At 40.2% G+C, this 17,416-nt stretch overlaps 1 protein-coding gene across 1 annotated transcript; it reads left to right on the forward strand.

Annotated features, from left to right (window-relative positions):
* Positions 1-5,075: 5,075 nt before the first annotated feature.
* lg7h11orf24 (linkage group 7 C11orf24 homolog) lies at positions 5,076-16,856 on the forward strand. Its single transcript, XM_085462766.1, has 4 exons — positions 5,076-5,180; positions 8,318-8,371; positions 8,483-8,639; positions 11,783-16,856. The coding sequence occupies exons 1-4, from the start codon at positions 5,121-5,123 to the stop codon at positions 12,697-12,699; spliced, it is 1,188 nt and encodes a 395-aa protein (XP_085318892.1). The 5' UTR covers positions 5,076-5,120; the 3' UTR covers positions 12,700-16,856.
* The last annotated feature ends 560 nt before the right edge of the window (positions 16,857-17,416 follow it).

Raw genomic sequence — 17,416 nt, forward strand, 5'->3', positions numbered from 1 at the left:
AAAAATATAAAGCACAGTACGTAGCTCAAGGTTACAACCAGTGTTTTGAAATAGACTATGACGAAACTTTTTCTCTGACTGCTAACCTGACAAGCATAAGAGTATTGATGAAGTGTCCAATACAAGAAAACCTGATTTTGCATCAGATGGATGTAAAAACTGCATACTTGCATGCACCAATAGACTTTGTAGTTTACCTTGAGCAGCCGGAAGGCTATGAAGTAAAACAGATGAAAAACTGGTCTATAAGCTGGAAAAGTCACTTTATGGGCTTAAACAGTCAGGCCGAAACTGGAACAGGACATTACATGACTATTTGATAGAGAACGGTTTCATGCAGAGTCCTGTAGATCATTGTGTTTACACAAGGAAAGCAAGAAAAGACAAAGTGATCGTGATCATATGGGTTGATGATATTATTATTGCAGCCAGTGTTGAAAGTGTTTTGAAAACTGTGAAGGGAATGCTAACTGCAATGAAAGATATAGAATAGAATAGAATAATCCTTTAATTGTCCCACAAGGGGAAATTTGGTAATCTGTATGGGGAAACTCAAACATTTTCTTGGTATTGATTTTGAGCAAACTAAAGATTGTGTAAAAATGTCACAAGAGAGATATGTAGAAAACATACTGGAAGGATTTCAAATGCAAGACTGTAAACCAAGATCAATCAATCAATCTTTATTTATAAAGCACTTTTCATACAGAAATGTAGCACAAAGTGCTTTACATGGTTAAAAGCAGCCCACCCCACCCCATCCCGCCCTCCAATTCACTCCCCACACTCTCATTAACATAAGCGGTCATGGATACATACACACACTCAGAGTCAAAAATAACACCCAGGTTTTTCACTTGTATAGGGCATAGTGAAAATGCCTGTAATTTAGACAAGAGCATCTCTCTCTGAGCCTCAGGACCGACAATTAAAACTTCAGTTTTGTTCTGGTTAAGCTGCCATCCAAGATTTTATATCTAGAATACAGTTAAAAAGGGCATCCATTGGTCTGGTGTCATCAGGAGACACGGAGATGTACAGCTGAGTATCATCAGCGTAACTGTGAAAGTTCACTCCATGCCTCCTGATGACACCGCCAAGAGGGAGCATATACAAATTAAAAAGTACAGGGCCTAAAACCGACCCTTGGGGCACACCACAAGTTATTTTATGGATCTTAGAGGAGCATGTATCCATACTCACCATAAAAGTTCTGTCTGAGAGATAGGAAGTGAACCAGTTGTGTACAGCACCAGAGAGGCCCACCATGTGTTTCAGTCTGTTTAAAAGAATAGCGTGGTCTACTGTATCAAAGGCTGCGCTTAGATCCAGTAGCACCAGGACTGAGAGCTTTTGGGCGTCCCAGTTACATCTAAGATCATTTAAAACCTTTAGGAGAGCAGTCTCTGTGCTGTGGTTCACCCTAAATCCAGACTGGAATATCTCCGGGATCTGTCTATCATTCAGAAAATCAGTAATCTGAATAAAAACAAGTTTTTCTAAAATTTTACTTAAAAATGGTAAGTTGGATACAGGTCTGTAATTATTAAAATCATTACAATCCAAATTGCTCTTCTTCAGAAGATCAACTCCTTGTGAGCAAAAGTTGAACTACAATGAAGATGCTGAGACAATGAACAATGTCAGGATGTACAGAGAGGCAGTAGGTAGCCTTATTTACTTGACCTCTTGCACACGACCAGATTTGAGTTTTGTTGTAAGTAAGCTGTCACAGCACTTCAAAGAACCAACTTTAGAACATTGGACTGCTGTGAAACATGTTCTGAGGTATTTGAAACAATCAAAAGACAAGACATTGTGCTACAGGAAAAGTGACAAAAGATTTGAGAGTACAAGGTCACAGTGACTCAGACTGGGCTGCAGATGTGACTGACAGGAGTACTACAGGTTACTGCATAAGCCTGAATGAAGAAGGTACTTTGGTGTCATGGCGAACAAAGGAGCAGCCAACTGTTGCCTTATCAACTTGTGAAGCAGAGTACATAGCTTTGGCAGCAACAACACAAGAATGTTTGTACTTGACACAACTGTTGCAAAGCATGTATGAGCATCAAAAGGGACCACCAAAGATTTTTGAGGACAATCAAGGGACTATTGCATTGGCAAAGAATCCTGTTAACAGACAGAGGTGTAAGTGTATCGATATCAAGTATCATTTTGTGAGATCAACAGTTAATGCTGGAAATTTGATATTGGAATATTGTTCGACAGGTCTGATCGTGGCCAATGTTATGACAAAGCCAGCAACAAAGGGGAAGTTATTGAAGTTTGCAAAATATATGTTTGGAGTGTAAACAAATAGTAAAGAAAAACTGTTTCTTTTGAAATGCATGTAAAGCTGACAATGTGAGTGCAAGTGGGGTGTTGAGCTAGTTAATAGGTATGTCCTCATTGGCATCTGTTGGGATTTTATTTTGAAAGGATGCTTCCTGTTATGCTACGCCAGAGTTCAATAAATAAAGACACATTGGTGTGAATGTTCCGTCAAAAAGCCGATGCCCCACGTGTGATTATTCCTCCGTGTAGATAAGTGTCTTCAGTATTCATGCAGATTCTGCTGGAAGACCCGTCTACATCTAAAGTTCTTTGTATGAGAAATGGACACAAAATACCAAAAGGAAAAAGGAAAAAAAGAAATGCAGAGCAATCCAAAGAAAAACAAACAAGCTCAGCAGCCACTGTCATTCCTAAATGCAGTCTGCAAACAAATGCAGAGAGTGTCTGTCAGTGGTGGGTTTAAAAACTGTAGCTAAATGCTTTTCTTGGCATTTGGCAGGGCTGCACAGAAGCATGGGGTCTAGAAATAAATAGTAAATGCACTGGTTCTTGTATAGCATTGTTCTACCCTCCACAAGCACTGAAAGCACTTTATACAACATGCCTCATTCACCATTTCATGCAAGCACTTTTTTTCTGCACCTAGGTGTTTTCTGTCTAACACTCACACGCCGATGAATGCACTGGGGATCAGCTTGACGTTCAGTATCTTTTTAACTGTTTATTTAGCTGTATTTTTCACAAATGGAACAAACTTAAACACATTACCAGTTGGTCATACATATGCTATCAATTCACTGATCAGTCTGTACATTTAAAGGGAAAAAATGCATAAATATCAGTTGCTTAATTACTATTGATAAATGGTAAATGGCCTGTATTTGTATAGCGCTTTACTAGTCCCTAAGGACCCCAAAGCACTTTACACATTCAGTCATCCACCCATTCACGCACTGGTGATGGCAAGCTACATTGTAGCCACAGCCACCCTGGGGCGCACTGACAGAGGCGAGGCTGCCGGACACTGGCGCCACCAGGCCCTCTGACCACCACCAGTAGGCAACGGGTGAAGTGTCTTGCCGAAGAACACAACGACTGAGGCTGTTGGAGCCGGGGCTCGAACCAGCAGCCTTCCGATTACAAGACAAACTGCCAACTCTTACGCCACGATCGCCCCACTATTAGTACTATTAGATAAGACAATCCATTCAAAAAGAAAGGTTCATCTCGCTTCCAAGTACATTCTATGTTGTCTTTGTTACCTCCTCCAAATAAGGCAAAATGACTGGCCATCTCCTAAATATATGGTGGTCTGCCAGCTGTTCTCCACACTTCTGCCGACACAAACCATTTGTCATTTTTCCAGCAAAATTCTCTCCAGGAGCCTGAGCTGGTAGAAGTCAGCTGCATTAGATACACATTCTGCCAATCACCCTCTGGTATGGAACCTTTCTCCCAGTTAGATTTTGAAAGGTTATTTTTGTTTTTTTATTGTTTAGATAGTTGAATACAGTCTTCACACAACTTTCTTATTTCTTTTGGTTTTATCCATGTCAGTAAATATGTCAATTATATTGGAGTCCTTTGTATTTCTAAATGTTTTATCTTGTCATTAAAATAGTCTCTAACCTGAAAGTACTTAAAAAAAGTTAATTTTACCTAAGCCATTAGTTTCCTGGATTTTATGAAAGCTATACAGCTCCATCTCCATCTGACACGACCAAACAGGAGAAGGTAATAACGATTTTGTTCCAATATTTAAAGCACCCATTGATTGTGTCTGCTGTGAAATCTGGGTCAGATGTGATCCATTTTTATATTCTAGGATGTTTTTCCAGTAGTGGTGATTTACACTCACTAACCCAAATTCTGAGTGGTACCTTGGACCATTGGTTTAGGGTCTTAGCATGCTGTCTATATAACATTTTGCTTCCCAGAAGAGATTGTAATGAAATGTGAAATTTACCATGTTCTTCCATTTTGTAAAATAACTGGGAATTGCAGCAGCATGCTAGGGATCTTAGTTGGATAGCTAATAAATGGATAGACATGGCAGTGATTCAGCTGTTTCTTTAGGAAGTTGTAATATTTTAAATTGAATCCGTGGCCTTCTGCCCACACATATAAATCTAGAAATTCACTTGTTCCTTTCAATAAATTATTTTGATGTAAATTATTATTATTATTATTATTATTATTATTATTATTATTATTATTATTATTATTATTATTATTATTATTATTATGCATTTCTAAGGCAAACCTGCTCATATCTGCCTTGATATGTTTGGTCAAAACGGTATTTCTTAACTTTAGTATTCGCATGATAAGGTGGGGCCAGGTTTCACAATGAACTCACCCGAAACTCTGGCTGATTGGGACCCACACCCAGTTTCACACCTTGGCTCCCTCTGTGGGGGGATACTCCCACTAGGTTTATATCTGGGACTCTCCACCATTTGACCTTAGAACTGAAGAAGCTTCTCGGATGAGAGGTGAAACGTCTTCAAGCAACTTAAAGAAGTCCAGACGCTTTTCTTTGCAAGCTCCTTTGACTACGATGACCTGGATGACTGAGAACCTTCACAGACTTAACTTTAGTAACGTTCTATATGTTTAGATATTAATAGCAATAATATTATTAGCAATGAATTGAAAGTATTGGTATTAGTCATGATAAATTTTGGTAAACTGTAACAATAGGAGGCGTTCTTGTTTTAACGTGGTGTGGCCAGCAGAGGGCGGGAGCACATAGATTATCAGTCAACACAGCTAAAACCGCAGCTGAGGAAGAAGGTCAGCGTCTCGTACAGAAGGTGTAGATGTTTGGTTCCTGGGTACCTGTGTGTGGTTTACAGCAAACGAGCCCCCGCATAAGGCTGGTAAGGACCCCCGATCACACGGACTGTAGCTAGCCTGTGAGCAGTAACTCTCCGTGACCGTGGCTTGTTAGTGTTAGCTGCTCGGTAGTGTGGATGCACTCGCCGCTGAGGGGAGATGTCTCTTCATCATGCTCCGTTAACTCGTTTCCCGGTGTGTTTATTGCCCGGTGACATAGCGATTACAGCATTATTCACTGTATTATCGATGGTGTGGTTTTGCTCGTTACCTTGTTGGTTTGTGTAACCGAGCCAGTTAAACTTTGGGTTTTCCCATCTGAACTAAGCTCCGTGTCTTCCTTCGGAGCAGCTTACACTTGGCCCAGTGTTAGCTTGTGTGAGCTACAGCTGCGTTTCTCTGCTCTGACTTGAAGTCACAATAACACGTGACTGACTCTTGTTGCTTTGGATTTTTTCTGTTTATTCGGCTAAAGTTAATGGAACATTTCTCGGATGTAATGTTTTGGGTTATTTGGTGCTAAAGCAGCTGCCGGCTGTGTGCTCGGGAGTTCCCGTTTTAGCCCAAACTTCTTTGATTGGCAGGTCGGCAGCGTGGCAGAGCGCGCGGCACTTGCTCTCTCCACGTTGGCGTCTTCAACGAGTATTCCTGTTTACACTGAGGGCTGGTCCTGTGCCCCAGCTGTCTAAAACGCATCCTGTTTACAGTCAAGTACCTATCACACAGATCTGGGTCCTGGTGCACTGTGGGGCAGTGCTACAAATCCGGTAAAGGCTGGCCTAATGTGGAGGGTCCACAAATAACAGTGCACACTCCCTGTGGAGCTCCCTGTTACTTTACACACGTGGAAAACTGCACCAGAAACCTGATGAACCAAACTGGTGCTCACAGATCAGTGGATATATTGTTGGCCTTTGTCACAAATATCATGCCGCGTGTGTTATTCAGTAATGGCTTCTGCTTTTGAAATGCAGTGTAGTTTGTTTTTAGTTATTTTTCCCAAAGAAGCACAAGGTGCTCCACATGAGTGGAGGAGAGCTGATGCCTTACATGTGGACATCAGACTCCACTCATCCCACTCAGCCTGTGCAGAATACAGCCAGGAAATATATCACATTAGACCTCATTAAACAGCACTGTGCTGTCTACTCGTGTATTAGAAGTAATGTTGATATATTTTATTCTTTACTTTTAGTGTCTTTGAGGTCGGTTTCACACAAAACTTGCTGGCTGTTTCTGGCTCTCACTCACTCACTCCTGTTTTCGTGGACTGTGATTTCTGTGACTACAGGCTTATCGCAATCTTTTGATTTATCTCTAACTTAAGGTAGTCTAGGTGCTGAGTGGGAGTAGATATTGTAGTAGAATTTATGGACAAAGTCTTGTAAGTGGTACATTTCAGTGCAATCAGCTACAACTCTTTAGGTTTGCAAAACACTGAAGTGTTCCCTTTAAAGTAAAATGACTCGAAGTTTAGTTGTCAAAAAAAATCATGTCCTTACCTTCTTTATACGTGAATATTAGCTACAACATATGGAGAAAATTTCAAAACAAATTCATTAATTTTTGCCTGATTGCATTTATGACTCCTACAGTAATTTACACTGATTATTACCATTAGCTTTGACAATCAAAATAAATACTGTAGCCTGTGGTTAAAGTAAAATTCTCTTATACGACTTGAAGCGCCAGCAGCCTCTTCGGCGATGTAAGCGTACAGATTGTGTGTCTGGGATTGTGCTCTCAGCCTCCTACTGTACACCCATGATTGTACACCAATCCACCCAACCAGCATCATCAAGTATGCCAATGACAACACTGTGGTTGGATTCATCTGTGATTGTGATGAGACAGTTGACAGTGTTCGCCCCCCTTCCTGGTTTCCTATCTTTTTGTATGTCAGTCACACTTAAATGTTTCAGATCATCAAACAAATTAAAACACTGGAGAAAGATAACCTGATTAGGCCTGACTACTGCCACAATCACTTAAATAGGACCTGCCTGACAAAGTGGAGTAGACCAAAAAATCCTCAAAAGCCAGACATCATGCTGCGATCCAAGGACGTGCAGGAACAAATGAGACACAAAGTAATTGAAATCTCAGTCTGGAAAAGGTTATAGAGCCATTTCTGAAGCCGTGGGACTCCAGCGAACCACAATGCAGCGTTAGAGATTGTTAGGTTGGCCAGTAGTGGTAGTTATGGTACTAAGGCTTTGGAAGAAGACACTAGCTGGATGGATCTTTCCTGACTGACCCTTTGCACAGCCAATGAAGCTGCTCACTACACTTGAATGTAAAGGCACCACTGTGTCACTGTGTTTCAGTATAGAAAACCATTTCAGAGATTCTGACACTTCATGTGTAATTTAATTTTGTTTGGGCTTCTTCATTTGAAAGTGAAATACATGCAGTAATTGTTGTTGAGCTAAATGTTGTCATTAACACTTCACTATAATTAGCTCTGTGCTTCTGTAACTTGAGCCTGGAGTCTAATTAAACTCATAACTAATAACGGTGATTATAACTCGTACTACTTCCTCCAGGAGCACTACTTGAGATGTGCATTGTTTTGACACTAGATGGTAGTCATTCCTCACATTTGGGTGGACTAACTGCTCTTTACTGTTGTGCAGGTGAAGAGGCTTGAATAGCGTGCTTCAGGAAATCCGCCTTACTGAACTACAAATCCCAAGATTTAGCCTGGATAATGTAGAACATTGTAAAAAAGTTGTAGTTTCCACAATACTGTTTAATTTGAACCAAATCATTAGTAACATCCTTCAACTTTGACTCTGCTGGTCTTGATAGGGCCTGAAATGTCTTATTAAATGAGAGAGTATTTGTATATTTTTAACCAGTGGAATTATAGTAACTATATTTTAATATCTGGCTGAATGGCCCAGTAAGTGTTGTGTGTTACTTGTTTGAGTGAAACATGGTAAGAAAATATAAGACTCCATCAAAAGGTTAAGATGAAGTGATCCAACCAATATGAATAAATGCTGTCATCCTAAATGTTAAATACAGCTGTAATTGTGGTTTTACATGTTTCTGTTTAAGGACTGTCTCTGTTTACTAGAAGAATAAGATGTCCTCACGCAGAAAATCTATAAGAACACAGTTTATCGACCCCGTCTGTCAGGCTGCTTCTGATTCTTGCTTGTGTTTGTCTTTGTAGGTCCAACCAGAAACTGACTTCACCTCCTCCTGGTTTCCCCTCCTTCATTTCATTGTTTGTACAAGTTGACTGTGTGAACTTCATTGTACCTGGTGTGTGTGTGTGTGTGCGCATATGGATGTGCCTCTGTCTATGTGAGCGTGTGTCTGTCTCGTTCCCTCCCAGCCCACCATGTCCCTGTATTCCTCAAAACTCCAGCTGAGCGTATCACTGTGTCTTCTCCTCCCCCCCTGTGTGCTTCTGCTCCTTACCGACTCCGCCACCACAGGACCAAATGGGGCCTACTTCTTCTCAACACCCACAGTTAATTGCGCCTCTGGATGTAAGTATGTGGCAGGAGTCTTAAAGGTTCTCTGTGTAAGCATGTGAAGCTTTTTTTAAAATCTGTTTTCATGGGCAGTGTGTGAACAGCTTGTGACAGAACTAAAAAAAGAAAAAGGTGAGACCCGGTGTGGACACCGAACATTGTTAACACAATAACTTGAAGATTAGGTAAGGTAGGATTTTCATTTTGATACCATTGGTGAATCTACTAACACTGGCAGCCACAAGTATCCGTCAATGTTGTGACACTCATGGTCACAATATTGGCACGAATGTATCTATATGTCATTTGTCGTTGGTGCCAGGTTGATAAAGTGTACAAAATACGCATTGTATGTGTGCTGGACTCACATCTGTGCTTGTCCTGCTGGACCTCAGTGCAGCGTTTGATACTGTTGACTGTAATATTTTATTACAGCGATTACAGCATGCGGTAAGTATTACAGGTACTGCTCTGCAGTGGTTTGAATCATATCTAATAGACTCCAACTTTATCTCTCCACAAAGGCAGATAATACACACCAGTTAAACCGCAGGAATGTCTTAAAGACATAATAATCTCTCATTTCCTGCTTATAAATTCAGATAAAACTGAGTTTGTTGTACTTTGGATAGAGTCATAGAAATATGGGCTCCAACTACCCTTTTCTCAGAGTGACTCTGAAAAACTAGTTCATGCATTTATTACTTCCAGGCTGGACTTCTGTAATTCATTATTATCAGGATGTCCTAAAAACTCCCTGAAAAGCTTTCAGTTGATCCAGAATCCTGCAGCAAGAGTCCTGACAGGGACGAGACCCTATGTAGAAAGACAGGGTCTCCCTGTTAAATCCAGAATTGAATTCAAAATCTTGCTCCTCACATACTTGAATAATCAGGCTTTATCTTATCTTAATGACCTTGTAGTACCATATCACCCTATTAGAGCACTTCGCTCTCACACTGCAGGCTTACTTGTTGTTCCTGGAGTATTTAAAAGTAGAATGGGAGGCAGAGCCTTCAGTTTTCAGGCCCCTCTTCTGTGGAACAAGCTTTTGGATTTTGGAGACAGACACTATCTCTGCTTTTAAGATGAAAACTTTGCTTTTTGATAAAGCATATAGTTAGGGCTGGATCAGGTTATGCTGCATTAGGTCTAGGCTGCTGGGGGGTTCCCATGATGCAATGAGTGTTTCTTCTTCTTGTCCTGTCTTCCTTCTCTCACCCCAACCTATCACAGCAGACGGCCCCGCCCCTCCCTGAACCTGGTTCTGATGAGGTTTCTTCCTGTTAAAAGGGAGTTTTTCCTTCCTACTGTTGCCAAAGCACTTGTGCGTAGGGAGTTTCATGATTGTTGGAGTTTTTATACTTTGCCTTATTGTAGTGTCTCTACCTTACAACTGTTGTTGTGATTTGGCATTATGTAAATAAAATTGAACTGAATTTGAATTAAATTGAACAAAAATAAGCACTTCATGTAGCTCTAGGCACGATTCATCAATTAATCTTTCTTGGGAATGTTAAAGAAACCATAAGAGGTGTGATCAAGTCCACAAAAAACAAAGACTGCTTGATTTTAATTTGGCCGATCTCTCATTCAAAGTCATCTTCTTGGCCAAGTTCAGATGGCTGGCAGCACGTTATTTTAAAGTCCGACTGTGAGAAAATGCCAACTTGTGTTTTAAAGCAACCTGTATTTTGTGTGGGTGATTATTACTGCTGAGGATAGCTGGGGTATCAATAGCCTCAAAAAGAAATATTATTATTTCAACAAAATTTACTATTAAGATATTTATTATTGGGGAAATGCTGAAGACCATTTTATCAGTGATTGCAGCTTACAGTATGACATGGTTCAGTAGTGGCATAGAATAATGAAATGAAGGCACAAAAGTAACCTAGAGGGTATTTTGCCTGGAAATTTTATGTAAAGCACAACTGCTTTGAGCATTTAGTTTTACCAATAACAGAAATAGTTGAACTTTGTAACTCTTCAGTATTTTCCATACAGGATGGGTGTGGGTTGAGCTTTTTAGCCAGATACACCAAATAAGTCATTTCCATGAACAGTTCAAGTGCCAGCGTTGCTTTGTTGAGTCATTTGTTTACTGTTGTGTTGGACATCCCCGTCTGAAAGCATCGCCTCCTGGTATGCCTTCATAACCTAGCTGTACTCTTTGGCTTTTGCCAAGTAATGAAGCGACTCAGGCAGTGAATGTGCTACACTTCTACTCTAATCTCCTTTTAGTAGGATGCCTGACTCCAAGGAGCTAATGTAGATATAATAGCACACAGGTTTAACTACTTTGGGCCGTCAATGAAAGGTGCTTTAAGCTGCTTCCTTGTCAAAGCGATCAGCTGTACGTGTTTGCTTTGGATGAGTTCCATGCCGGATGCCTTCCTGCTGTATTCCTTTCATTTGCCAAGCTAATGTTTAATCTGCTTCACTATTGAGCCACCTTACTTCTGGCTTCACTAAAGGCATGAAAATTGATGTTTTTTTAATTTTGTCTGATTCAAAGGAGCTTGCAAAGAAAAGCGTCTGGACTTCTTTAAGTTGCTTGAAGACGTTTCACCTTTCATCCGAGAAGCTTCTTCAGTTCTAAGGTCAAATGGTCAAATGGAGTCCCAGATTTAAACCTAGTGGGAGTATCCCCCCCCAAAGAGGGATAAAAGGACCCCCTGATGATCCTCACCCTCTGTGGGGGGATACTCCCACTAGGTTTAAATCTGGGACTCTCCACCATTTGACCTTAGAACTGAAGAAGCTTCTCGGATGAAAGGTGAAACGTCTTCAAGCAACTTAAAGAAGTCCAGACGCTTTTCTCTCCAAGCTCCTTTGACTTCGATGACCTGGATGACTGAGAACCTTCACAGACATTTTGTCTGATTGTTTTTGTCTACAATTTTGACTTAGATGGTGATCATAAACATTTTTTAAATCAGTTATCAGTGTAATTTCAGAGTTCCCAAACTTGTTTTGGTTGTAAGGGTATCTCGATCTTGAAGATAGCACAGCTCTTTGGCTATTTACAGGGTTAAAATTCTTTGAAAGGTACAAACTGATGCTCTGCAAATATACGAGTGAAATATAAATGTATGTTTGGCTTGTAGCGAATGTTGTTTCACTAGTTTGTGCTAACTAGAATTTGTTGTTCCCAGGTGCTACTGATGCAACAACAAAGACCTCTTTGGATGGTGTGACCACTCCACCGAACACTTCAGTCTCTGCCTTAAACCCGAATAACACTTCAGATGTCATCACACAGACCCACTCTAGTACAGGCAAGGATAATAACAGTCTGCAACCAAATGCAAGCACTCAGTCCTCCCTGAACTCATCATCCACCAACCACACCACTGTCAGCCACAGACTGAATGAGTCTGTAACATCGGTGAACAAAAATGAGCAAATTACAGAAGGAGCCCTTTCTTCCACATCTTCAGCATCCTTTGAGCAGCCATCGTCACAGGAGCATCTCAAATCACCAGAGGCATTTACCCCCACTAGCTTGCCTGCTCAGCGCCTGCATACTGGATCCACCACCAGCACTAGCAGTATAACAGCAACCACTTCAGAGTCTGTTAAGAATGTGGTCACTACACCTGTGAAATCTACAACCTCAGCACCAGCAACTGCAACAACAACAAGAACAACAGTAGCCCCACACTCGGTGACGATAGCTTACACAAGTGTTGCTGTTACTTCCGTCCATGGTTCAGACACGTCTCCATCGGCTGCCCTGCCACACCCCAGTATTGAGGTGGCACCGATTCAGACATCATCTTTAACCAAATCACCATCTGCTATAACTGTTGTCAGTACTGATGCATTGGCCAATCACAATAAATCTTTTGCCTCAGCTACGAGGGTCCCTGTGGTAGAAGAGGCGGGGGCTGTTCTGACCAAGCAGCTCGTCGATACGGCGTCTTTACTGGCTGTCCTGCTCTTTGGCCTGCTTTTCTTCTTGGTCACAGTGTCAGTGTTTGTCAAACTGGCCTACGACAGCTACAAGAGGAAGGACTACACGCAGGTCGACTATCTGATAAATGGCATGTACTCAGACTCTGGGGTATGAGACAGGAAGAGGATAATTATATTTCATGAAGCTTTTTCTTTCTTTGACTCGGAGCAGGAAAAACTAAATGAACTAAATGACAGACTAACTGAATGGTAAGATGGTGCTGTGAATTTACAGGATGGTCCAGTTAGTTCAGCAAGAAATGGAAAAGGTACACTGACGATAAAACGGTGATGCACACTGATCTGTTTTCTAGCAGCTCCTGTTTTTTTGTGGGGGGGGGATGTCAAAATTCAAACCTTATAGCTTACATTTGGTTCTGCTAGTGGCCCCTGACAGGATTGGAATCGATTAGATGTTGGCTGGCTCAGTTGGGACGTTTCCAAAGCTCAGCAGATGACCTCGTCATCAGTTAATTTACTGCTGGTAAGAAATGTCGAGATTATCTAAAAGTAGAGTTGTAAAAAAATCAAACTAGCAAATAATTATTGTATTTTTTTTTAAATTTGCAAACATTTTTTTCCTAAGTGACATCTATATAAGGACCAAATCAGAATGTTATGCCCAATGATTCATTTCCTTGTCATTACCTTGATGCTTATTTTATTTTTGAAAAAGTCAATGGACATACATCTCAGTGCCAAATAGGGTGTGTAACTGACAAAGATTAGCTCTGCGCTTAAGGCATTTAAAATATGTCACATTGCAAATTCTTTTTAATGTGGTTTAATTGGCCACAGTGATAATTCAGTTATTCAGTGCTTCATGCAGCAGTGCACAAAACAGTTTCTGCTTGACAACTTTTGAAGTTCTTTCAATTCAGAAATGACTGTTTTAGACGGTGTTTGTTTACATTTTTGGAATTTGGTGTTGCTGATTTGATAACAACAATAATAATTACAGTTATTATTATATTTGCTCTTTACAATTGGATATATAACCTTGATAGTGAAGAAATGTTCATCAGATCTGTCACATTTTGGAACCTTCCCGTTCCAGCCCCTGTACACAGTGTTGCACTGTTTACTGCAAAGTAGATTATTTGTTTTGTTATTAATACTCTACAGAAAAATGGGGTAAAAATGAATCACACATAGATCTAAGTGTATAAAATCACTCTTGCAACATTTGACAGAAATCTAATGTGACGTTGTGGCTAAAATTTGCCATATTTCTGTGGTGTCGTTATATTTCTCGGCCCTTCCCGTCTTTAAGATATCACATTTTCCACGTTTTTAACTACAGCTGGCACTGAATGATGCACACTTGTTGTAATTTCCAACCACAAAGCTAGACTCAGACTCACTGTTGAAGCTTTTCTAAAGTAATCATTATCAACATGGTGAATTACTGCAGCTCTGTCCTCACAGTTGCAGGTGTGAGACACCTGGGTCTGTTGTAGTATTAGTCTGTTGTAATCTTGGCCATCATTTCTATAAAAGAGAAAGAAGTAGCTGTTCGCACACTGCAGAACTCCAGATTCCTCATTTATTACATCTAGGGACATTTCAAGCACACCTGCTTTTCATCAGACAGCGACACACCAGGCAGTGCCATCTGAAATCAGCTGCGAACAGTCACGTGACCACGGGAAGCTGCAAAAGCTTCCAGTCAACAACCTTGTACAGGACAAAGAATTGATAAGTGAATAATTTGCTGAATAAAACCAGCAGATTAGAGAGAGAGAGAGAGAGAGAGGGTATTAGATCCCAGCTGTCAGTACTTTGAGTTTGACCTCATGTGAAGTCAATTAAATAGTCTGGATACACTTCTGGCTTGTTTATAGTCTAGTGATGGAAATGGTCAGTAAAGCATCATTTTAGTTTTCATAAGAGATGGCAAAGCTAAAAATCGACTTATGTATAAACCAGGATCTGATCAGCACAGACGGGTGAACTTGAACCAGCCTCTCAAACTGTATTCAAGGTAAATGAATATGTGGAAAACTTAACTCTATAGAAGCGTTGATGTTTTCTCAGAAAGACAAAAATGCTGCACAGGTGCTGCTGCCAGCTAATTACACTGCAAGATGTGTTTCCATTGCTCTGGTTAAGTTTCCATCAGATGTGGCCGCGTGTGTTGAAGCCTGATGTTGGTGGATCAGGGCCAGAGTGCACACTGTGGTGTCTGCTTTAGCTAACAGGCCAGAGAGAGACCACAGAGACATTTAAGTCATCAAGCTGAGGATTTTCCACCCACTGTCACTCTGTTAATGTCAGTTCACTTGTAGGCCGCGCTCACAGAGCCTGTTTGGCTGGCAGCTCTTCCACTTGAAGGTCAGACAGACACACTAACAACGCTTCATCTTAAAACGCACAGCTCCTGCTGTGTTTACAGCTAGCATTAAAACTACTCCGCCCTCTGAGGAGGATTAAATCTGAGATTTTTGGAAACTAGCCAGGTTGGTTTGAAAAGTTGAGGATTGTGCAGGATTGCAGGCTGTGACGGTGTCGTATCCGTTTTATAGCAGCTAAACCCTGCATGTGGTTGTGCTGTCACGTTATAAAGAAATGACATTGGTGTGGTGTGAACTGAACTCCTTGAATTCACGAGCAGTTATGCTATTAGAATCATTTTGGAGGTTAAACAAACATTTCTAACATTTCAGATCAAACAGAAGCACCGTTGCTGTAACGCCAACCCTTAGTCTGATTGTTCGTTTTATGTCAGTGACAGATTATAAATCGTAAAGTTAAACTAGGTCCTCTCCAGCACGGCATTTCATATTTTTGATCATCTGTAGGCTATTCAAACTTTTTTTTTTTTTTGGATAATTTCAGGTTTTATTATTATTTCATTATTATTTTCATGGCAGTTCCACAAACAACATTCTCTTTTTAAAGAAATCTTTATGAATTCTCCTTCACACTTTCCCTGGGATCATGATGTTTTCCATAGAGGTCAGTGAATAACAACCAGAAAAAATAAAGGATTTTTTTTTTTCCAACTATTGGACTGCAAGCCATTAATGGCAGATTTATGTTAAACAAACCTCACTGTGTTAAATACTCAGATTTTCCAAATGTTAGAGGGTTCCTTTAAAGGTATTGACATTTCATTAGCTTTCATTGCTACAGACGACATTTCAGCAGTGTTCCTTTGCACATGTCTTCCAGTGAATCACAGGAACAAGGCCATACTTAATTGTTTATTACTATATTTTTTAGATTCTCACAGTGAATGTATTCTTTTAAAAGATATTGAGTATATATTGTCTTATTAATGCATTGTGTCTTTGCCTGTTCATGTAACTGGTATGTTTTCTCCAGTCTTCGTCTGGCTTACCTCACTGTGCTCTTTCCCATGCCTTTGTAAGAAGCAACTTGAATGTTAAGCCATTTATTCAGTCATTTTCATTACATTTCAACATTCCTTCAAACGTGCACATTGCATTCAGCAAAGAGCAAACGTTTTACACTATTTCCCACAAAGAGAGAAAGCAGCAGATGTTTGATAAAGAATGAGATGGTAAAAGCTCTGTCACATGAAGCTGGTCTCTTTCTATTACAGAAACTCTGGAGATCAGGTGCATTTCCATTTTGCCATATAATCTACTCAGTGTCTTGGTTTCAGACTGATTTCGTCATCCGGTCATTTGCCGAATGATTCTCAGTGATTTAGCTGTGCGCTACAAACAAAGGCGGTCCTTGAAGTCAGTATCCATTGCCATAAACTGAATTACTTTGCCTTTTCTTGAGCACATTGTATTTGGTGTATTCTTCCAGTAGAGTACACAGCTGATGGAACTTCACCAAATAATCACTGAAGCACATCTTTGTGTGATAAAGCCAAGGGAAACATAAAGCCATGATCAGTTAGTGACTGAATGAGAGGGAACTTGAACTGTTCCACAACAGCAAGGTGACCTTTCTGGGTTCATCTGAAACCTACACAGATTTCAAATGAAAATGTAACGTTTGAGATGTTGTTCTGCTGTAAATGCATTTAACCCTTCCTGCCGCTGCTCGCATTCTTCTTTGAGAGGAGACAACTCTCTTGTCTTGTGACAATGCACTGATTGGGTCACAAGACCTCGAGGGGATCAGTATGGCAGGCTGTTATCTTTGTTTTTCTCAAACAAACTTTTTTTTTTTTTTTTTTAATGATATTGTCTTTGTCACATTGGTCTCATTTGGTTTTGAATTGATTCCCATATATATGTTTTTGTTCATCATAAAAACCGAAGGTACAATAAAAAAAAAACTGTAAAAGTTTGATGTGTAAATCTCAAAGCAGTTCTTAACTGCCTGCTCTGATTTCTCCTCATCAAATGATAGCTGATGCTTTTGAGACGTTTCAGACGATGACGGTCCTCTTTTGTTCTCCTCTTCGATTGTCTAGTTAATTCAGAAAGCTTCCAGTACCTAAAATCTTGTTCCTTGCTTAAAGATACTGGAAAAATACACAAATGGCAATACCCCTGCATAGGAGGCAGGAACATCACTTAGCTCAACTGTAGAGTTTGCTGAGAGAGATGATTATTCCCCCATGAAAGGAGAGTTTGTATAAACGACTATTTCTGCATGGTTTAAAAACAGCCTCAGATTTTCTCAAAATTTAATCTTTCCTCATTTTTTTTTCTGTTTTATTAAACAGATTTCTGTTTGGGTTGTTGTTTCTTCCTTTTTTTCTGTGAGAAATTAGGAAAATCACATTATACAAAGTTTGTTTTTATTTTTTAATTAAATGGCAAAAATGACAACTTGTTAGTTCTAACCATGACCTCTTTAGGCTTCTGTATGTGTTTGGCATACTTTGTTTCTTTTTCCTCTCA

Source organism: Copadichromis virginalis, linkage group LG7 (genome assembly GCF_057382275.1).
Source record: "Copadichromis virginalis isolate Kocher_CV1m ecotype Utaka linkage group LG7, C_Virginalis_male_GT1.1, whole genome shotgun sequence".
Classification (NCBI taxonomy): domain Eukaryota; kingdom Metazoa; phylum Chordata; class Actinopteri; order Cichliformes; family Cichlidae; genus Copadichromis; species Copadichromis virginalis.